Genomic DNA, 22,818 nt, shown 5'->3' with positions numbered 1-22,818 from the left:
AAAGACCTTCAACGTGAGAATATCTGGGCCTTAAGCTTGGAGGGTGCTAAAACTAAAAGGGAGAATAAGGTAACTAATAATGTTATAAAGTTGACACCTTCAGTGGGGAGCATCTGTGTTGCTCTCTCCTCTGTTGCTTTCTTTGCCTCTGCTTTTTTCTGAGGTTTTTCTTTAGCTACCAGGTCCTGAGGGGCGTCCAAGGAGCCACAGCAAATAGCAAGCTGGAATAAGGCTCTAGCAAGCCTGTCTCGGTTTACACATGACAGGAAAGTCTGAATCGTCTGAGAACACACACACATTAAAAAAACACACACAAGCACAATCAATTGCTTCCAGAATGTGTACAGCCTTTGAAAATGAATAAATTAGAAACATTCATGTTCTCAGTCGGATTCAATTCATCAAACCAGAGCAGAAATTGCTTGAATAAGTTCATGGACATGTACAAAGACTTCATAATCTCTTCAAGTGAATGAAGAGGGAAAGGTCAGTCAAAACAGCATGAGAACCATAAAGACTCAATGGCTGTGATGTAAGTAGCGAGAGAATAATTTCTGGGTGGGATTAGCAGATGATGAGCATGACATCACATTAATAAAGAGAGCAACTGATCCCTCTCCTAATCTCATCTGCGACCCGTTTACATCCTTAAACAGCTAGAAGGAATTACCACTGCAATTACCAAAATAAAAGAGAGACTATTTAAAGCAATAGTTCACCCAAAATTCAAATTCTATCATCATCCACACACTTTTTGAAGCTTGAAAGCTTCAGTCCCAGTTAATCGTAATTGCAAAGACCAAGCAAAAAAACTCTCTTTGTGTTATGAATTATAAGGATTTGAAACAAAACGAAAAAGAGTAAATGATGACAGAACTTTTCATTTTGGGGTGAATTATGCCTTTAAGAATCTCATTAGGAATAATAATCACAAGTGGGCACCGAACCTTATTTCAGAAAGAGAAATACTTTTACGTTCCAAACAAAACAGCAAGTTTAATACTTAGGTTAGGTGTCTGTTCTAGTACTCGAGGCCAGACTCTAGCTCATATTTTCATGGTCTTGGTCTTTTCATGAACACATCTTGACTCAGACTCAGAGTCCCGTCTTTCTGTGGTCCATGCTGACTCTTGCATAGCTTCATTCACCCCAAAGGAAAGCATAATTGACCATATGCACGGAACATTTTTAAGAACCTCCGATATAATAATATAATATATAAAAGCCAGCAGGAAAACTTCCGGTGAAATGTCACTTGTTAGTATGTCGGTATCTTCAATGTCCTGAGGTAGCTTTAACAGCGTCAATAGTTTAATACTTAGTTTATAATCAGAATATAGACACTTAAATAGTCAGGCCTAGCATTAATTTAGTTATTCAAATGTAAGATGACATAAAAAAAAAGATGTGTCTCAGTGTGTCTCTCCTGGCAAAATTAAATTCGACAATCAGTTTTCACACTTTTTTTTTGAAAAAAGTGTCAAAACAGTGTAAATTAAAGATTTATTGTGCACTTTAGTTAGATTCATTGAATAAAATGTGGGTTTTCACTGACTGACAGCTTCTGTTATTATAAAGAGAGTGCGGTGCTCGCTTTCTATGCAATTCATTTGCAAGAAAAGTTATTGTATTTCATGAGATTTTGTGAGCACTTCATACTTCACCTTGACAAAATGTATTTTTAAATCTAGTGATTTTATAATGTTTAATATTTATTCAAAAGCAAAACTGAGTGAAAAACTATTACAGGAAATAGCTGATATGAGCCAATAAATGATGCTCTGATGGTTATAATGGGAATTTATGTATTTTATTTTTAAATAAAAGTGTTTTCTATTAAACGCTGGATGTCCTACATCTCGAAACATTTGGTTTTACAAATGGGCAAAATCTCAGAAGGATGAACAAATAATGTTTTTGGTCATCACAATAAAAATAACATTTCAATTGCTGGAAAAATGTTGAGTGCGCGTGTCTAATTACAGACACCACATTTCTTATTCTTTATTACGTTTTTATTGAAATCAATACAACTGGTTTATTAGCAAATTAGCCAAGTGTGCATTCAAACATAAATAAAACATTAAAATGTTAATCATTGATGTTTTTGTGTCGTTGTACAGTGAGTACAGAATGACAGCTAACAGTTCACCGGAAATGCCCAAGCTGGCTTATCGAAAACCAGGAAGAAACCATGCATATGGTCAATTACACTTTAAATCGCTCAGACCTTCTTCAGGTCTCTGTCTTAACTCAAATTTGGTCTGAAGTACTAAACACTTTTAGGTGTTTTGGAAAAACCTTTAGTAAATATGCACAAAAGTAATAGAGGTGATTGCCCTGCTAAACAAGTAACTTAGTAAGATGCCACCCATGAAGAACAGCAACTTGCGGTTAGGAGACATTAAACATCCAAACCACAAGAAAAACCAGCTTGTAAACTTTTATAATTATGAGGGAGCTCGTTCTGAATAGTCTAAGAATTCTCGCCTCTTAGTTGCTCACCTTCGTCATACTTTTGCTGAAGATGCCTTCAGCATTGATGAAGACTTCCAGGACTGCATCTGTGGCGGTCATATTTGCATATTTTTTCCTAAGCTCAGAGTTGCCTGTCTGGGAGAAGATCACAGGTCCTTGGGCAGGATCCAGCAGGCTCTTCTTGATCTTAAACATTTTGGCATCCACCTCCTCCTGAATCTCCCTCTGAATGGCTTCTTTGGCCGTGTCCATGTGGCAAAACTCAGCAGCCGTTGCCTTATTCAACGTCTAAGAACACAGCATGAGAAAACAATGCAGATAGTAAAGTCTGTTTAATATTGTGTAACAAACACCAACATTTCAAACATTCTAAAGTTGGCCGCTGGATTGATGGGAATTTAAGAGCAGTTTCACAGTTCCAGAGTTTTAGAGAATTGTTGAAGGATGCATTTTCAATGCTTTGTAGACTGAATCCTCAACACCGAATCAGACGTTTCTGAACAGACCCAAAATATATGGCAACAACAAGAGAGAATCTTACCGAAATGGGCAACCCAAGACTCTGGATTCTGATGCCGAGTTCATATGGCGACTCACAGCTATACTGGTCTGCAAGGTGCTTCATGAAATCAGCAAGGTCAACTCTTGGTGTCTTGCTTTTTCTCCGGAACATTCTGAGACTCTAAAGAAAGCAGAAAACCATAGTGTACAATGAGTGAGAGCAAGAAACGTCAATGTAGATGTACTCGTGTCGAATATGTTGCAGGATGGTCAAGTACTCAGCCAGTGCCAAACTAACTCACCCTAAGAATGTCAACGGTTGCAATCTGATGTACATCATCATCTTTAGTATTTGCATCTATTTTGAACATTCGGTGAATAAGAGGGACCTTGCAGAGAGGGCCCAGATGGAGTTCTTCAAAGCGTTTCTTGTTCTTCAGGTTGGCCAGACCCTGTCCCAGTTCGTAAAGTGTGCAAACGGAAGACACCGCCTCCACTGACTGATGTAGAAAGAAACACATGACGTAAATGCCACTACAACCAATCAGAGAAAAGACTCATCACCTAGACTAGGACCTCATACCTCAATGTACATATTGATCTCCTTGATAGTGCGCTGAAGGTCCTGCACTGCAGGCAGATGTCGACGACAATCGATATTCATATCCCTCAATGTGGACACTTGTAGAAGTGAACAGACTCTGTTTATTACCTTTGAGAATAAAAAAATAAAGATTAAGTCATGGTATTGACATGGGAATGAGCACAAAAGCCGCTTTTCCACCGGAATTACCCGGAACAATTTGTCCCAGGAACTTTGTTCCCCCAGACCTGTTGCTGTCCATCATGGTCTAAAGCAGTGTTTCCCAACCCTGTTCCTGGAGACACACCAACACTGCACATTTTGCATGTCTCTCTAATCAAACACACCTGATTCAAGTCATCAGCTCATTAGTAGAGACTCCAAGACCTGAAATGGGTGTTTCAGACAAAGGAGACATGCAAAATGTGCAGTGTTGGTGTGCCTCCAGGAACAGGGTTGGGAAACACTGGTCTAAAGTCCCGTGAAGATGAAGTCCGATAATGTAGGGCTGCGCGCAACTTTCCAGTTTCGTCCCCTGCATATAAGCTTATTAAACCAATCGAGTCAACCAATAAAAATGCTGCATGAACTCAACCAATCGGCATGTTCAGCACCCAAGTCCCACCCCCCAAAAGTTCTGGAACTTTGAAAAAGTACTACCTAGCGAGCAGGTACTTTCTGAGACGGAAATTTTTACCCGGAACTTCATTTAGACCAAAGGTCTCCAAACTCAGACCTGAAGAGCTGCTGTCCCACAAAGTTTAGCACCAACCCCAATTAAACACACCTGAACCAGCTAATCAAGCTCTCATTAGGCATACAAGAAACTTCCAAGCAGATGTGTTGGAGCTGGCTGGAACAAAACTCTCCAGGACAGGACCGAGTTTGGAGACCTCCGATTCAGACCACCCCAAAGTCCCTAGTTCCTGGGGAAAGTTCTTGCGGTGGAAACGCGGCTAAAATAAGTCTGGCCTGTGTTTCCCAAAAGCATAGCTGGTTGATTGTGGAGACCATTGGCACCAATGTTCTCTACCATCAACTTAGCTCATGATGCTTTTGGAAACGCAGTCCTGGTTTGTTATTTCCCAAGACACAGACCCTCTCGATGGTGACGTGCTCTCCTTCGGCTGCAAGGGCTCTCATGACGTCCTCTACCAAAGAGTTCACATCGTTTGAGCTCATGGCCTTTCTCCGCCTCCCAACATTGCCTTCATCTTCCAGCAAGGCTTCTGCTGCCCTCATGTTTGCACCATGTACCTCCCTGACCTGGCTGTAGTAGGACTCATGGAAGACAAGCCCCCTTCCCTCCTTCAGTTTCTTCTCTTCAGCAATGGGCATCTTGGAACCAAGAACTGGGAAGTCACTAGTGGACAGATTGCCAGGGGTTGCCATGAGAGGGGCGGTTAAAACTTGAAACTGAAGCAAAGATGATCCTGTCTTGGACCGGACCACTTGGTCATTCACAAGTGGCGTGGGTTTGGATTGAACCTTCTTTGGTTCCTCATCAATCTTCTGTTTTGGTTCTACAAGAAAGTCAACAATGTGTTTTTTAAAGCTTTAAGGAACAGTTTATTTACTTGTGTGTTTAATTGTATACACTCTTACTTTCAAGGCACTTCGCTCCTGCTTGTTTATTATCTACAACAGGAGAAGAGGAGTAGGTTTTTAGCGGCAGTGCTGACCCAAATAAGAGGGAGTAGCCGTTCTGCAGTTCACTAATGGAATTGCATGCAGTTGGGAACTTTTTTACAACCTCATTAACTTTATCTATCAGTTCCTCTTGCTTCATTTCACTACCTCTTTGAGCAAAGTCAGCTCCAAAATAAACTTGACGGCTTGCTTTCGGGGTTGGGTTCGCAGGTGTTGAGTTCACTGTTGGTGGGATTGCAGGTGTTGGGGCTGCAGGTGCTCCTCTGTGATTCTTATGGAAGATTGTCTGTTTCTCCACCAATAGCTCATCGCTCAGAGAATCAATGAAGGAGGGGATTGAGCTAAAACCAAGGTCTGAGACTGTGAGGTTGCGCCGATACTTCTGATTGAAGAACATAGACAACTTCCTAATAGGAATGCCTCTTGGATTTTCCTTAACCAGCTCCACAACGTCTTTAAAAACCCCATCAATGTGAATGGGTGCTGAGAAAGACATACATGTATAAGAACCACATCAGAAACCTTCATTTTATTGTATTTATTTATTTATTTGAGCCATAAAAGTTGACAAATTACCTGTAGGCGTTGAAGCTTCAGGCGTGGCACTCTTGTAGAAGATTTGGCCATTTTCTACATACAGCTCTTGGTCGAGAGAGTCAATGAAATCTGCTATTGAGGAGAACCCTAGTTCTTTCTTTCTCAAAGGTTTCCCATATGCCCTATTATAATACACTGTTATTTTTGAAAGAGGAATGCCTTCCGGGTAGCTTTTTACCAACTCCACAACATCTTTGCATCTCTTTTCAATGTCTTCACCTGCAAAAAATGTGAAGGATAATGTAAGATTTGACGATGGCTTCCCTGACAGTTCTTTACATTACAACAGGCAATTCGTCCATTAATAATTGGTGTAATATTACATTAATATGGTAGTAAATACACACAGCTCTGGAAAGGGTACAAACAAACACTGCATCCATGTTAGTGCCTGGATGATATGGATTCATGCTTTAATTAAACAGGAAAAATCCACTACTTCAGTTTTATTTATAGGTTTAATCTGTTTTAAAAAATTATCCTTTGCAAAACAGCAATTTCCTATGTACAAAAATGGAATTAATTGATCTAGAAGTTGCACATTGTGAAATCAGTACCTGAAAGAACTATATTTTTCTTGTGAAAGACCACACCGTCTTCCATCGTAAGATCCTTGCTAAGAGAGTCCACAAAAGTTTCCATTGATGGGAAACCTAGTTCAGCTGGTAAAAGGACTTGTTTATGCCTACGGGCAAAGACTTCTGCTAACTTATCAAGAGCAATTCCTTGAGAGTGTCTTTTCACAGTCTTGATAACTTTATTACAAATTGCATTCTTAGGAGCATCGTCCACATTCACATCTGTAAAAAAAACAAACAAGTACAAACATTGAGAGTAAAATTAGTTTAGACAAAGAAATATTCACTTGACGTTTATCTTCATAATATATTTCTAATATCAAGTTGTTCAGAGACAACAAAACAAAAATCAAATGTTTTTTTGCCTCAAAAGTTTAATCGCTGACATCAAACTTTTCCTTAGATGATAAAAATCAATTCTTAATACACAATTAATGCCGTATATTATATTGTATATTAGTCCTCAAATTAATCAGCAATAACAATGAGTTAACAAACCATTTAACAAAATAATTACATTTAAATGTTCCTCAGTTCTAACACTATTTATTCTACTGTCCCACATTACAGACTTGCTTGTTAATATTAGTTTATGTATTAGCATGTTAGTTGACAGAAATACTGTACAATTATCTTTGCTTTGCTCATTTTAGTTCACAGTGCATTAAAGGTTTGATTTTAAAAATGTATTAGTAAATGATGATTAATAAACGCTGTTGAATCTTTCTTCTAATGTTAACCTAAAGCACTAATATAAACCTAAACTACAGCCAAAACAGTGGTATGGAAGTAATATAAACAGATTACCACACATTTGAAAATGAAAGTTTAAAAAATAAACATTATTTTCTTACCCTGTGTATGTGCTCAATGAAAGACTGTCCAAACTGAATGACTAATTTGCTGTTTTATACTAGACTCTCCCATCATAAATATGCACTGCATCACAAGAAACAAAACTGAAAGAAAAGGTTTGAGTCATGCAATTACCTACTCTCATTTCTAGAGAACAAGACAACCGTCTGGATAAAGATCCTACCTGACTGTTTGAACATGCTTGACAAATGCTTAAAATGCTGTACGACTTCAATGCAACCATGTCAACACAATGTGAGCATGTATTGTGTTTGTGAGGAATGATTAATGACGGCATGAGCTTCACCCTTAGGTTTCGTTTTCCTGCTCTCTCTCTCTCAGCTGATCTAATGTTCTCTGTTCTGAGAAAGTCACGTGACTCGGCGCTCACAGTCTGTTCGGTTTCCAGCTGAAGCCGGTGATAACATGCGCTAGTGAATTTCCTGAAACATGATACTTAGCTGGCTTGCCAGTTAAAGGGGCAACAAGGAAAATAAAGGTTGATCACATACTGATGAACTGGTTACAAAGAACACTGTTTGCTTAATCTGACTCATTGATCAGAATGCAGGAAATACAAATACATGCCAGTGGATTTTCCAGATTGTTTTAAAATGATTCATTTGTCATTTATGAGATGCTTTAATTCACTGTCAGCAACTTCAACAGCTCATTTAATATCACTATTAACAGTAAATCCACTTGTTTTAGAGATTACCCTCCCTATCTAGGGTACAAATGTCTTGGTTCATGGATCAAATCAACTTACAACTTTCTGGTCACCAGTGCAGATCACTAGATTCAACCAATTAATGCAATCAACAGATATTCAGATCATACCTTGATACATGGGAAGCTGCAGCGTTCTGTGAATTACGGCTCTGATCATGTTTTTATTGTAAATCCTTTCCACATGCACTCGGTCACCAAGCTGTTCAAAAAGCTCCTGGAGGCCTGACAAACCATAACTGGTTAAGGGTCCAAACCTCTTGCCATAGACTCTCCTGTACATAAAGGTTAACTTGGACACCTCTATTCCCTCGGGAAAGGTCTGTATGAGGTTGACAACCTCCTCTTTCAGCGCTTGCAATGAGAGGCCTGATAAAGCAAGATCTGACTGTCAATGGCCGCAACATTTTGCATTTTGATGAAACAATGAAAAGTTGAGTAGAACTTGGAAAAATATAGAATCATCCTTTACTTTCTAAGGCGTCAGAATCCATTTTAATTGTCTTGAAGTTCTCCATGATATATTAAGGATGCCAATTTATGTAAATTCACATAATCGATCAGTTTAATTATTCGATTAATCATTACTGTAAACTCTTAAACATGAATACTTGGATACTATGAATACTATCACTTGGTTAACAACACAAAATAGGTGTCATTTTAAAGAAGCAGAGATGCACCGATGTATCAGCCGCCGATATTTATTAGGCGATTTCTGATCAATTTACAACGAACGCATTAAAAAGGCCGATATAACAAATTAGTTCATTAATTAAAGGGTTAGTTCACCCAAAAATGAAATTTCTGTCATTAATTCCTCTCCCTCATGTCACCCGTAAGACCTTCGTTCATCTTCAGAACACAAATTAAGACATTTTTGATGAAATCTGATGGCGTGAGGCCTGCATTGACAGCAAGATAATTACACTTTCAATGCCCAGAAAGCTACTAAAGACATATTTAAAACAGTCATGTGACTGCCGTGGATCAACCTTAATATTATAAAGTGACGAAAATACTTTTATTGCGCCAAAAAATAAATTAATAAATAACGACTTTTAAACAAAATCTAGTGATGGCCGATTTCAAAAAACTGCTTCATGAAGCTTTATGAATCTTTTGTTTTGAATCAGTGGTTCGGAGCGCCAAAGATTGTAAGATCAGCCTGCAATAATACAGATATTTCAAAATAAGAGTCCCGGTGTATTTCGGGCTTGTTTATAATTAAAATTCACATGCTAAGTTTTTTCTTTTGGGCATTATTGGTATTTTGGTTACACAATAAATTGTATTTAATTTGATTTCCATTTAATTCATAGTAAATTATTGTAGTCTCCCCCACAGGAAGAAAAGACTAAGTACTTTATTTGACGCACATATTATTCATTATATAAATTTTACTAGTAAAATCTGCGTCCTGTTCACTGAGAGAGACACTATATGACAGCAAGGAGAACATAGGAAAAGGTGAACCATTAAAACGCTGTAATTTTGCATAATTTACAATGCATAATATTAGTATGTAATTAAATGTAATATGATATGTAATTAAAATTCATTTCAATAAATAAAAATACTGTTAAAAATCACACATTATTTGTTTGTCACATGTAGTAGACCATTTTTTGCCGTGGGTAATAGGAGGATTTTTCGCCCGGCTACCACCTCAAGTATATTTCAAACCTGTGGGAAGCACTGCTGAAGCACGAGTGACGCCCGCAATGCTTTTCAGCCTCTGCCGCCTGACTATATGAGGACATGAATGCATGAACTTCATCTCCAGAACAAAGTACCTTTCAAGCAAAGTTAGTTCACTCAGCGGCCATGTATTTCAAAGCCTCTGGGCAGCTATTTCGGGCACCCAAGAATGAAGAATGTGCAGTGTTATTTTACATATGCACACTGTTTTCGTTTACTTTATTTCTGTACCTGAAAACTGTTAAAGCTGCCTAAAGCACTGCTTATTTCATACGTATCTTTGCTCTGTTGTATTTTTGTTGGCCTTTATGTTATTTATGTTAAATGGATCTAATCCATGTTCATTAGAAATTATTTGTTGATGCAGCAATAAACTAACTAGTATAACTTAAAAGGTGCAATATGTAATATTTTTTGTTCGCTAGAGGTCGCTAGAGGCCTATTCAAAACAATGGCGCCAAGTTCCATGACGCCAAGTTTGAGCGCGGAATCTTGGGACATTTGGTCTTCAAATGCTGTTTTATATGAGCAGTCATGGAAAATTGTGTGACAGATAAGATTACATTTACGACGGTACCTCTTGTTCATTAATATGGTATCCACAAACAGCGATTGATTGTCGCACAACTGCAAACTGACGTCAAGGCTGCAATGCGATTGGTTGTCAAGGCACACGTGATCCAAGTTAGCCGTTACGCTTTCTCCAGTGGTAGAGCCACGGATAATAAGACCATCTCTGGTGACATTGACAAGCTGCTCGGCCTAAGCAATCAACTTCGGAGATCAGATCCCGTCACGATCAAGACTCTGTGTTTCCCGACCTCATTTGAAAGTTCATCCAATGGAAATTGGGGCCCTGTTCCAAATGGCACATTTCATATCCGTTTTCGGTCTTGTGGATTTAAAATGGCTGCCGCATATGCGTGTCCATTAAGTCCACGAGACCGTATTTTAGGTTTCAGAAGTGTGTCCGCGAGTGCACGCACCTCAAAACTACGCTTTCTAATGATGACCTTGCTTAATCGACCATCCATAAGTTTTATCGATTAAACTATCAACAATTAATTGATCGTCAATTAGCATCCCTAATATATTTATATTAGATATGTAATATTCTGATCAGTGTTTATTCTGTCACAAACTAGAGAAAGTGGGAAAAATCTAAATTGTTTATGAAATTAGCTGGACCAAAGAGAAATGAAAAGTACAGTACTTTGATCAGCTCCTGACGTCGAGGGCAGCACTTCATCCGGGGCCCTTGACCTCACCAGGGGCCCGTGATGTTTCTGAGGGCCACCGTTCAGTTCCCGTTTGTTTGCCATTGTCTTCTGATCTTTCTCTTCTCATCTAACACGAGATACTCTCCAGGTATAATCCTCCAATTTCAGTTCAATCTTCTAACAGTTTTCCTCAGAAAAACTGCGTGACACTATAATTGGATCAGTGTTATTAAAATTTTAAATCCTAATCCTGTTTCACTGAATTGAGGATTTTAATTTTGATTTAGTCAGAAGGGAATGTGCAGCAAATGATCAATAATATATTCCTTAAAACGGCATTTTTTCAAAAAGGGAAAAAATACAATGTAAGTTACAGTATACTGTTTGAAATTATTTTGCGGCTAAAATAAACACCTCAAGAAATGTTGCGCCCCTTCTAACTTATAACTGTAATACAAATGATCTCATTACGCATAATAATGGTTAATGACAGTTCTATTGAATTGTACATCTAGTTATTTGAACGCTAACCATGTGAATGACTCCAGATTTATTCCCTCAGAGTCCAACAGTAAAGCGCGAGATGTTTCTAAGCTTCTTCTTCTTTGGTTCCGTGCCGTTGGGAGTTTCACATCAGAAAGAGCAGCGCTGCCCCCTAGTGTTGTGGAAGCATGTTTACATTTAGTATACATGACCCATTATGTATTTATTCAGTTTACGGTTATTATGAATAAAAATCCATTCAACTTTATCTATAACTCCAATAGAAATCTTACAATGTTTCCACAAAACGTACAAATTACGGTTAATAAACAGAACTGCATGCGTCTCGCGGAAGAACATTGTAGCCGGAGCAACTTCTTTCTGTGTATGTCTCTATGACGAGTCACGCAGGTGCTGTGCCACTCCGCATGGAAATAGTCCGAATATAAACACTTATTATAGGCATACCGTAGTGATTTATATACATTTTGTAAATTTTGAACAACAAAAAGTTAGATAGTGTACCTTTAAATCATATCAAATAATCACAGGTAACACTTTACAATAAGGTTTCATTGGTGGGCCCACAGCCTTTACATAATTTAAAACAGTAATATTCCATACTAAACCAAAAACTATATATCATTTGAAAGCTTAGAATCTCTAGTTTTCATATTTGGAAAATTACAGGCATGTTTAGACCTTTATTCAATGAAAAATCATTAAAGATCGGCTGAAACATGTTTGTTTTCATGTCAAGAGTTCAAAAGATAACATCCAATCAATTTTTTGAGAAAAAAAAAGGTCTGAAAATGTTTTTAATAGAAAAAAATACATTTATGATTGTGGCGGCGATCTATAACCCTCATACATGTTGTTTTTATGCTTATTAGAGGCTGAATTCATATCAAACTTCCCATACTACTTCTATATAGGATGTCTACTTCATAAATTGTATGAAAATAATGGAAATATATGGCTCAGATCACTCTATGGAAATGGAGACGCCTTTATATGGTCAGTAATGGAGCTTGGTTGTCATCTAGTGAAAAATTGTGGTACTGCGCTCAAACTAAATCTTACTGAAAGCTCATTTTTTGAGATATCAACCTGAAATTTGGAATACAACTTGTTCAGATTTTTGGATTTGATTTTCTTGCAGTTTTAGAGTAAAACTTGATGGATTTATATAAAATATTATATTTTTACATTTTACATTTTCATAAACTTAAACTTCTATAACTTTTTTTCTGTTTCACTAACATAAGTTATTTCACTTCTACAATAATTTAATCTTTAAAACAAGACCAGCCTTATGTCTATATTCCAAAGTATTCTTGAATTACAACCATTTAAGTTTGGATAGTGCATTTTCATGTCTATAAAACAAAAGTGGGGGTGAGTGTTAACAGGTTAATGAACATTTTTACTAATATTACATGTTAATAAATGCTGTACAAATGTATTGCTCATCATGTAACATACTGTAAAGTGTTACCAAATCGTGAATAGTGAGTAGGCCTAATTAACATAAATAAAACATTAAAAAAATGGTCACTCTCATTTATGAGGTATACTTTTATTTCAAATGAGGAATGTTAATATTCTTTTTCTTTAAAACATTCATTTTAATAAGGTAGAATAGACATCAGAGGTACTCGGTACATAACCACTTTTGTGAACTATTGTAAATGTATATATAAACAAAAACTGATGTATAAGTCATATAGAATAATATGTGTGATGGTTTAGATGTTATAATCACACACATCTGTCAGAGTCTTAGTAGACGAGCACCAAACGGTTCATCAGGGTTAATAAAAGCTTGTTTTTTCAATCCCATGGAAATTTGAATTTCACATCTTTCATTTTGTCTTTGTATACAGCATCAAATCGCTTCTCTTGGGCTTCAGTGAACAGATTCTTCCAGTCGCCTGCAATTCCTGACAAATAAAACAAAATTACAGTAACTTTGTGAACATGGAACAATTGCATATCGAATGATTTTCAAGTGAAACTCTTTGGATCATTCACACAAAATGACTTAATTTTCTGTGTGTTTCTGACGGAGCTGTCGGATGTTTCACACACTTTTATAACTGTATTATTTATAACTGCTTTTGCACACATTTTGAAGCATGAAAGGGTGAGTAAATAGTCATTTTTATTTTTAGCAGTAATTTTAAGCAGAATTAATGTGTTACCTTTCCTCAGGAATTCTGATTTCTTCTGGTTCATGAATTCCTCTGGAACCAGAGAAAAGTTGGACATTTTGTTTTGCTTCATGTTCTTGAATACGCAGTGGTCAGCGATCTTCTCCGTCACGTCCGGCTTCAGAGATTTCCCAAGAAACTGGGCGATTTTCTCCACGGATCCTTTCAAATCCTGCCAGAGATCGTGAATAAAGACAAGCTTATATAATTTGTGGTATGATACACTCTACAACTGCTGGGTTAAAAACAACAAGTTGTGTTGCAAATGAACAAACAGAGTGGTTTTTTAACTTTAACCCAGCGATTGGATTGTTTTAACCCAACGGTTGGATTGTTTTAACCCAACGATTGGATTGTTTTAACCCAGCTGTTGGATTGTTTTAACCCAGCGATTGGGTTGTTTTAACCCAGCGGTTGTTTAACCCAGCGATTGGGTTGTTTTAACCCAGCGATTGGATTGTTTTAACCCAGCGGTTGGATTGTTTTAACCCAACGATTGGATTGTTTTAACCCAACGATTGGATTGTTTTAACCCAACGATTGGGTTGTTTTAACCCAGCGATTGGGTTGTTTTAACCCAGCGGTTGGATTGTTTTAACCCAGCGGTTGGTTTGTTTTAACCCAGCGATTGGGTTGTTTTAACCCAGCGGTTGGGTTGTTTTAGCCCAGCGGTTGGGTTGTTTTAACCCAACGGTTAGATTGTTTTAAGCCAGCAGTTGGTTGTTTTAAGCCAGCAGTTGGGTTGTTTTAAGCCAGCGGTTGGATTGTTTTAACCCAACGATTGGGTTGTTTTAACCCAGCGATTGGGTTGTTTTAACCCAACGGTTGGATTGTTTTAACCCAGCGGTTGGTTTGTTTTAACCCAGCGATTGGATTGTTTTAACCCAGCGGTTGGGTTGTTTTAACCCAGCGGTTGGGTTGTTTTAACCCAACTGTTAGATTGTTTTAAGCCAGCAGTTGGGTTGTTTTAAGCCAGCAGTTGGGTTGTTTTAAGCCAGCAGTTGGGTTGTTTTAAGCCAGCAGTTGGGTTGTTTTAAGCCAGCAGTTGGGTTGTTTTAAGCCAGCAGTTGGGTTGTTTTAAGCCAGCAGTTGGGTTGTTTTAAGCCAGCAGTTGGGTTGTTTTAACCCAGCGATTGGATTGTTTTAACCCAGCGATTGGATTGTTTTAACCCAGCGATTGGATTGTTTTAACCCAGCGATTGGATTGTTTTTACCCAGCGGTTGGGTTGTTTTTACCCAGCGGTTGGGTTGTTTTTACCCAGCGGTTGGGTTGTTTTTACCCAGCGGTTGGGTTGTTTTTACCCAGCAATTGGGTTGTTTTTACCCAGCAATTGGGTTGTTTTAACCCAGCGATTGGATTGTTTTAACCCAGCGATTGGATTGTTTTAACCCAGCGATTGGATTGTTTTAACCCAGCGATTGGATTGTTTTAACCCAGCGATTGGATTGTTTTAACCCAGCAGTTGGGTTGTTTTAACCCAGCGATTGGATTGTTTTAACCCAGCGATTGGATTGTTTTAACCCAGCAGTTGGTTTGTTTTAACCCAACGATTGGGTTGTTTTAACCCAGCGGTTGGTTTGTTTTAACCCAGCGATTGGGTTGTTTTAACCCAGCGGTTGGGTTGTTTTAACCCAGCGGTTGGGTTGTTTTAACCCAGCGGTTGGGTTGTTTTAACCCAACGGTTGGGTTGTTTTAACCCAACGGTTAGATTGTTTTAAGCCAGCAGTTGGGTTGTTTTAAGCCAGCAGTTGGGTTGTTTTAAGCCAGCGGTTGGATTGTTTTAACCCAACGATTGGGTTGTTTTAACCCAGCGATTGGGTTGTTTTAACCCAACGGTTGGATTGTTTTAACCCAGCGGTTGGATTGTTTTAACCCAGCGGTTGGTTTGTTTTAACCCAGCGGTTGGGTTGTTTTAACCCAGCGGTTGGGTTGTTTTAACCCAGCGGTTGGGTTGTTTTAACCCAGCGGTTGGGTTGTTTTAACCCAACGGTTAGATTGTTTTAACCCAACGGTTAGATTGTTTTAAGCCAGCCGTTGGGTTGTTTTAACCCAGCGATTGGATTGTTTTAACCCAGCAGTTGGGTTGTTTTAACCCAGCGATTGGATTGTTTTAACCCAGCGATTGGATTGTTTTAACCCAGCGATTGGATTGTTTTAACCCAGCGATTGGATTGTTTTAACCCAGCAGTTGGTTTGTTTTAACCCAACGATTGGGTTGTTTTAACCCAGCGGTTGGTTTGTTTTAACCCAGCGATTGGGTTGTTTTAACCCAGCGGTTGGGTTGTTTTAACCCAGCGGTTGGGTTGTTTTAACCCAGCGGTTGGGTTGTTTTAACCCAACGGTTAGATTGTTTTAAGCCAGCAGTTGGGTTGTTTTAAGCCAGCAGTTGGGTTGTTTTAAGCCAGCGGTTGGATTGTTTTAACCCAACGATTGGGTTGTTTTAACCCAGCGATTGGGTTGTTTTAACCCAACGGTTGGATTGTTTTAACCCAGCGGTTGGTTTGTTTTAACCCAGCGATTGGATTGTTTTAACCCAGCGGTTGGGTTGTTTTAACCCAGCGGTTGGGTTGTTTTAACCCAGCGGTTGGGTTGTTTTAACCCAGCGGTTGGGTTGTTTTAACCCAGCGGTTGGGCTGTTTTAACCCAACGGTTAGATTGTTTTAAGCCAGCCGTTGGGTTGTTTTAAGCCAGCAGTTGGGTTGTTTTAAGCCAGCAGTTGGGTTGTTTTAACCCAGCGATTGGATTGTTTTAACCCAGCGATTGGATTGTTTTTACCCAGCGGTTGGGTTGTTTTTACCCAGCGGTTGGGTTGTTTTTACCCAGCGGTTGGGTTGTTTTTACCCAGCGGTTGGGTTGTTTTTACCCAGCAATTGGGTTGTTTTAACCCAGCGATTGGATTGTTTTAACCCAGCGATTGGATTGTTTTAACCCAGCTGTTGGGTTGTTTTAACCCAGCGATTGGATTGTTTTAACCCAGCGATTGGATTGTTTTAACCCAGCAGTTGGGTTGTTTTAACCCAGCGATTGGATTGTTTTAACCCAGCGATTGGATTGTTTTAACCCAGCAGTTGGGTTGTTTTAACCCAGCGGTTGGGTTGTTTTAACCCAGCGGTTGGGTTGTTTTTACCCAGCGGTTGGATTGTTTTAACCCAGCGGTTGGATTGTTTTAACCCAGCAGTTGGGTTGTTTTTACCCAGCGGTTGGATTGTTTTAAGCCAGCAATTGGGTTGTTTTAACCAAACGGTTGGATTGTTTTAACCCAGCAGTTGGGTTGTTTTAACCCAGCGGTTGGGTTGTTTTAACCCAGCGGTTGGGTTGTTTTTACCCAGCGGTTGGGTTGTTTTAACCCAGCAGTTGGGTTGTTTTAACCCAACGGTTGGATTGTTTTAAGCCAGCAATTGGGTCGTTTTAACCCAGCGATTGGGTTGTTTTAACCCAACGGTTGGATTGTTTTAAGCCAGCGGTTGGGTTGTTTTAAGCCAGCAATTGGGTTGTTTTAACCCAGCGGTTGGATTGTTTTAACCCAGCAGTTGGGTTGTTTTAACAGTTTTCCAGTGCCAATATGAATTCATAATGAATATTTTTTAATGCACATATTGCTTATTTATTCTCTTGATTTATAAAATGATGCATTGATACTTGTTTTCTTGTCTTATGTGACATTCAAAACAGCTTGTTCAGTGGAAAATTACAGCTGATGTTGTTGTATTTCATGAAGCACTTCTGAAACTACCAAAGGAAGTGAGGCGGAGGTGCAAATATGTTTGTCTAAACAGCTGGGAGTTCAATAGTGCATCTGCAGTTTTAGACCCCTCTCTCTCTCTTTTTTTTATTCTTCTGATCCGTATATGGTAACATGTGTTATGATTGGTTTGGGATAACCAGGAACAATAAGAGGGGTAAATGAGACAGCCGCACTGAGTGAAGACGTTCTTCTCTGTAGAACTGGATCTGCATCGAACAACCTTCATGCAAGAATAAAATCAACAAAGACATTTCCTGAGAGTTTGTTTCATTACATTCTCGCCACTAAAGGAATACAAGAATTTTTCATGCTGAGGTTTTATTTGCTGTGTAAAATAATAATCTTAATTGAAATTTAATATTTTTAATTAGCATTGTAAAAATAAGGAAAGAAAACCATACATTTGCTCATATGCGAGTACGCTGTAAAGTTCAAGGATAAAAGGTTAGGAAACACTGAAGTTACGTCTCGCTCTCCTTTGCAAGAGCAGGTTTTACTACAGTATCTGTTATCTAAAGATTACAGAAGAGTGACAGGTTTAATAAAGATAAAGTCATAAAGTGAAGCTGCACATTCACTCCTACTTACAGCGATCATCTCCTCGTAGAAGATGTACAGTATGGATTCTTTTTCTTCAGCATTAATCCAACCTTTAACATGATCAAACCAGGAACCAAACATGACTGTGGAGAAAAGAAATCACACTTAACCCTCGAATCACACACAAGAGCTGTAATACTTCTATAACAGAACAAAGAGAAAATTATGCTTTTCACAAATGCAAAAAGTTGCATATATTTTACCACTATTACTTGGTATCAACAAGGCAGGAAAATCAATAACGTTGCTTTGTACTTTGGTATTTGAACCTTTGGCTTGTTTGCTTTAGTAAGAACATTGACAAGAGAAGAGAGCTGAAATCCTACTGTTTCCGTCGAGGAACTTCTCCATGAACTCATCTTGAGTGCCTGGGTTCACCAGGTATGAGGCCATCCCGTAGTAGTGATATGAGGACGTGAACACGTCTTTCGGGTTTCTCATGACATACAGAACCTGAAGCGCAGTGCAAAGCATTGATCAAACAGTCCACAAGGCGTGATTTATTCCATCTCAAAAGTGCATCTGAGCGTTTTTACCCTGGGCTTCATTTTGAAGTAAGACTCGTTCATCATTCGGTGATGAAAGTGAGTAGCGAAGACGCGAGGAGACGGCCTCTGCTCCAAACTGAGCAGCATCGCCCGGTGTTCCTCCAGCCACGGCACTCGGTCCCAGTTCGGCACCGTCAGCACAGGCGTCATATCGCCCTCGCTCACTATCAAGGGCACGATCTCTTGCATCCATGTTGTGCCTGAGCGCATTGAGCAAACCACGGGTCAGTGACATGATTTGATTTTACACAAAAACATAGCGATACACTCAAGGCGGATGAGCGAGGAACAAGGAACTTTGCTGCCGTATCATGGCTGCAGCAGTGCAATGATATTACGCAGCGTCTCTCACATACGTCTCCATGGTTGCAAGGCACGTTCCCTGTGCAAGCAGGGGCTCACGGGCGCTGCGTAATATCATTGCACTGCTGCAGCCATGGAACGGCAGCAAAGTTCCTTGATTATTACGCCTGAATGAGAGTATAGTTCCTAGCCATATCAGCCTAGAAAATCACAACTTTTTATTTTCCGTCGGTCTTAGTACACGATTTAACTACAGAAGAGTCAAGTTTTAAATAGGAAAAATATCAAAACTCTTTGGTCATTTTTAAGCGCGATGCTAACGGTCTAATCAGATTCAATGAAGTATGCTAAGCTATGCTAAAAGTGGTACCGCCAGAACCGGAGATCGGCTGAATGGATTCGAAAACGGTAAAACTCAACTGTTTAACTCTACGGGAGTTGGAAAATGAGCGGTGAGCCTTTGCGTCTTCTCTAAACTTTGTCAGTTGTATTTGTTTTATGGTTTGGACATTCAAGCGAATTTAGACGATCAGATGTGTATTATTAAATCGAGCTACCTTGCTCGCGCAGCTGCAATTTGGCATGAACAGTCATACAAACAGAAGCTGCGCAAAACGTGAAGATCGCGCGCACAGAGGAACAGAAACTAGTTGTCAGCGCTGTCGTGTGATTTATCACTTAAAGTAGCTTAGAAACTCAAAACATATTATAGCATATATTTTTCTACTTTTGAAGGAACTATTTACAACCCACAGCTTCACAATTAATAGAGAGACGGTATGACTAATTCACACACGCAATCGCTCTGGTAGCTACTGTGCTAATTTATCTTTATCTGATTTACAACGAGCAGAAACCTGCAAGAAATGTTACAAACCATAGATAAAATAACTGCTGATAGTGAGCTATGATGTCAGATCACTCTTTCAATCATATTTACAGTACAAACCTTGTCAGTGAACTATGAGGGCAAATAAATAAATAAATAAATAAAAGAAAATAATCGTTCATTAATCGTAATCGAGGTAAAATGTTCAATTAATCGAGGTTTTCATTTTAGGTCATAATCGTCTAGCCCTACTTAAACCTGTTAAACTATGACAAAAATGGTTTTGCAACTTATTTTAATATTGTGATAATACCGTATACCGTGATAAAAGCTTCATCAATTAATCGCAACATGAAAATTTTATACCGTCACATGCCTAAAAGAGACACAAATTCTCATTTCACGGTAAAATGCAATGAACGTGCATCACGCTTACTTTCGTCTTCAAAGAACAGCGCATCTCTTCAGGGAAAACCAATGAAGGAAAACACTTGCCAAGAGCAACTCCTAGTGGACATTATAGGAACACATAGGAAGAAAATCTACATGAGATATTGCTTTATCATTTATTTTTTTGTCAGTTGCAGATGCATGTGCGGGGCTCACGTGTTAAGCAGCAATAAAGGCTAAACAAATTGAGAAATTTCAAAAAAGCAGAATTTAAAAAAAAAAAAAGGGGGGGGGGGGGGGCGGAAAAAGGTGCCGTGTGGGAGAGTTTTAGAGAAGTAGTTAACCAAACAAGTGTTGGGTATGTGATATGTGCAGTGAAACGCTGTATGTGATAACAAATAAAGCATATATCCAGCCTTGCTTGCGCTGAACGTATTAAATGATTTTGTTTGTGTGTGTGAGATTAGTTTCAGTGACGGAAACAATTTAATTTTGAAGGGATTAAAGCCAAAGACATGCAATTTTGCCAAAGAATGACTTTAAATAAGTTCTAAATTCACTTAAAAGCTGCTGCTTTATATCCTCGTGATTATTTTATTTTGTCCCTTTGCATACCGCTGGAATAGTATGAAAAAGGACAACATATTCTGCACATTTGTGGTCTGTTCTCCCGATATAATTTACAGTATAATTCCCTGGAATGCACAAAGAAACTCTCTTTTTCTCCTCAAAGCCTCACATCTCTTTCCAGGTTTGTTTTCACAGGTAAATACAATTTACTATCTGTAAAAATGATGGAAATCACTTTGAAATAGTATCATGCAATGCTGAATTTTTTTATTAAGGCAACATATTTTACATAATACAGAATAGTTATATTTAACCCGTCCGTTATTGCTGTGGAAAGAATCCCGGTTTTTCATTGCATGTTGAAAGTTTGTTGATGCTTCTTCTACACTTGTAAATGTCCTTGTAATGGTTGTTGGTTGAAGGGTGAGTAGAATAATGTTATCTCATTGTACCCAGTTAAACAAAGAACGTATTATTGCGTTCATAGAGCGAGCCTTGCACTGACTGTTTACAACTTTAAGGGTTAGTTCACCCAAAAATGAAAATAATGTCATTAATTACTCACCCTCATGTCGTTCCACACCCGTAAGACCTTCGTTAATCTTCAGAAGATCCATTAATGTACTAAAAACATATTTAAATCAGTTTGACTTATATAGTGATGGCCGATTTCAAAACACTGCTTCAGGAAGCTTCGGAGCGTTATGAATCAGTATGTCGAATCAGCGATTCGGAGCGCCAAAGTCACGTGATTTCAGCAGTTTGACACGCGATCCAAATCATGATTCGACACACTGATTCATAACGCTCCGAAGCTTCCTGAAGCAGTGTTTTGAAATCGGCCATCACTATATAAGTCGTTATTTTGTTTTTGGCGCACCAAAAATATTCTCGTTTGAAAGTTGAACCACTGTACTCACATGAACTGATTTAAATATGTTTTTAATACATTAATGGATCTTGAGAGAGGAAATGTCATTGCTCAGGCCTCACTGAGCCATCGGATTTCATCAAAAATATCTTAATTTGTGTTCTGAAGATGAATGAAGGTCTTACAGGTGTGGAACGACATGAGGGTGAGTAATTAATGACATTATTTTCATTTTTGGGTGAACTAACCCTTTAATATTTTGAAACAAACTTGGAACTTTGGAACAACTTGAGCGTGAGTAAATGATGACAGAATTGTAATTTTTAGGTGTACTGTCCCTTTAACACACAATCTTGTTTACGTGCCAAACATTCCATTCCAGAGCAGGTTTTGTTCTGAAAGAAGAGTGTAAAAGTAATCGGAAATCGATTGTTTTTATACTGTTACAGTAGTGCACTACAATTACAGTTTCCACCAGAGATACTCAAGATCTATAAAAAAGATTACTATGGTAAACTGTTGCAGGGTTAACTAACTATCACACGGCATTACAGTGAGCAGCATCACAGAATGATAAAAACTCACCAGATTTGGGATAAGTGACGATCAGGATGTCATCCTGGCGGAAAGTGAACTCCTCATAGTATTTCAGGCTTTCAGGAGGGTGTAAATGTGTCGGCACATACACGCCTTTAAGAACCGAGTACAGTTCTGCCTCCGTCATTCTCTGAAGCTCAAGACAAATAAAACTCAAGCTCCAACTTACAGCTGATGTGGATCATCCGTCAAATACCGCGAGAACTCGAGTGGACATAACCGGGCTCTTTCGATTTTAGCATGCAAATGAAGCCAATGCATGTCATAATAAATTATTTTATTGTGCAAGAATTCATGCTCTGGACTCTTAATTAAAACCATCCATTTATTAACCGCAGTGAAGCTCAAAGTGCAAATATGCATACTGTGTACATGTCCAAGATTATCTGCCAAAAACAATTGGCAAGTTTGCATAAAAAATAGTTTTTATATGGTTCATATACTCTGAGAACATGCAGAATAAACACTTTCAGAGACTCAAACTGAGCAAAAATATGCAATTTGGTGCAGATTCTGATATTTAAATGCACAAAAAGCAAGATGAAATTCTGATGCATGTAATATAAATCAATGAGATACTGATATAACATTGGTGGATCCAAAATGGTCAATATATGCATGCATTTTATTCATATTTCATGTTAATCATTTATGGCTTATGATTTGATTTCATATATTCATGCACTCCTACTCCATGTAGCTATTAATCCTCATCATATTTTCAAGTATTTACTCTTTTATGGTTATTCTTCTTGTATCTTATGCATGCTTGCTAT

At 38.5% G+C, this 22,818-nt stretch overlaps 2 protein-coding genes across 10 annotated transcripts in view; both read right to left on the bottom strand.

Moving 5' to 3' along the window:
- wu:fj29h11 (uncharacterized) overlaps positions 1-11,543 on the bottom strand; it is a 61,417-nt gene extending 49,874 nt beyond the window's left edge. The window contains exons 1-12 of one of the 7 annotated variants that reach the window (XM_067369000.1): positions 11,424-11,543; positions 10,886-11,101; positions 6,367-6,609; positions 5,789-6,028; positions 5,360-5,695; positions 5,168-5,200; positions 4,661-5,085; positions 3,563-3,691; positions 3,282-3,479; positions 3,020-3,160; positions 2,506-2,766; positions 98-281 (exon numbers count right to left, since the gene is read on the bottom strand). In XM_067369000.1, the coding sequence (XP_067225101.1) occupies positions 98-281; positions 2,506-2,766; positions 3,020-3,160; positions 3,282-3,479; positions 3,563-3,691; positions 4,661-5,085; positions 5,168-5,200; positions 5,360-5,695; positions 5,789-6,028; positions 6,367-6,609; positions 10,886-10,994 (2,299 nt within the window). In that variant the 5' untranslated portion in view covers positions 10,995-11,101; positions 11,424-11,543. Of the gene's footprint in view, positions 1-97; positions 282-2,505; positions 2,767-3,019; positions 3,161-3,281; positions 3,480-3,562; positions 3,692-4,660; positions 5,086-5,167; positions 5,696-5,788; positions 6,029-6,366; positions 6,610-7,241; positions 8,049-8,082; positions 8,341-10,885; positions 11,102-11,423 lie in introns of those variants that run through there. The other 6 variants (XM_067369004.1, XM_067368998.1, XM_067369001.1 and 3 more) reach the window with 6 other exon arrangements.
- Positions 11,544-12,938: 1,395 nt separating this feature from the next.
- On the bottom strand, positions 12,939-22,227 carry LOC137008123 (sulfotransferase 2B1-like). 3 transcript variants are annotated; one of them, XM_067369968.1, is made up of 7 exons: positions 22,031-22,167; positions 20,051-20,121; positions 18,471-18,682; positions 18,261-18,387; positions 17,923-18,017; positions 13,580-13,760; positions 12,939-13,318 (listed from the first exon to the last, which is right to left on the bottom strand). In XM_067369968.1, exons 3-7 carry the CDS (start codon positions 18,669-18,671, stop codon positions 13,209-13,211), a joined length of 714 nt encoding a protein of 237 aa, XP_067226069.1. In that variant the 5' UTR covers positions 18,672-18,682; positions 20,051-20,121; positions 22,031-22,167; the 3' UTR covers positions 12,939-13,208. The 3 variants fall into 3 exon arrangements, with proteins under 3 accessions (XP_067226069.1, XP_067226067.1, XP_067226068.1); XM_067369966.1 differs by lacking the exon at positions 20,051-20,121 and having other exon boundaries at positions 22,031-22,207; XM_067369967.1 differs by lacking the exons at positions 12,939-13,318; positions 13,580-13,760; positions 20,051-20,121 and adding an exon at positions 13,778-17,554 and having other exon boundaries at positions 22,031-22,227.
- Positions 22,228-22,818: the final 591 nt, after the last annotated feature.

The sequence above is a fragment of the Chanodichthys erythropterus genome, chromosome 19 (genome assembly GCF_024489055.1).
Source record: "Chanodichthys erythropterus isolate Z2021 chromosome 19, ASM2448905v1, whole genome shotgun sequence".
NCBI classification, from domain to species: domain Eukaryota; kingdom Metazoa; phylum Chordata; class Actinopteri; order Cypriniformes; family Xenocyprididae; genus Chanodichthys; species Chanodichthys erythropterus.
Note: the sequence above shows the minus strand (reverse complement) of the source record. Positions and strands in the feature narration are given on the sequence as shown.

Coding starts and splice junctions, on each gene's coding strand:
- LOC137008123 (XM_067369966.1), bottom strand. CDS start 22,169: ATGACGGAGGCAGAACTGTACTCGGTTCTTAAAGGCGTGTATGTGCCG. Junction 18,683..22,030: donor CGTCACTTATCCCAAATCTG/GTGAGTTTTTAT, acceptor CAATGCGCTCAG/GCACAACATGGATGCAAGAG. Junction 13,761..17,922: donor TCTACGAGGAGATGATCGCT/GTAAGTAGGAGT, acceptor GATCTCTGGCAG/GATTTGAAAGGATCCGTGGA.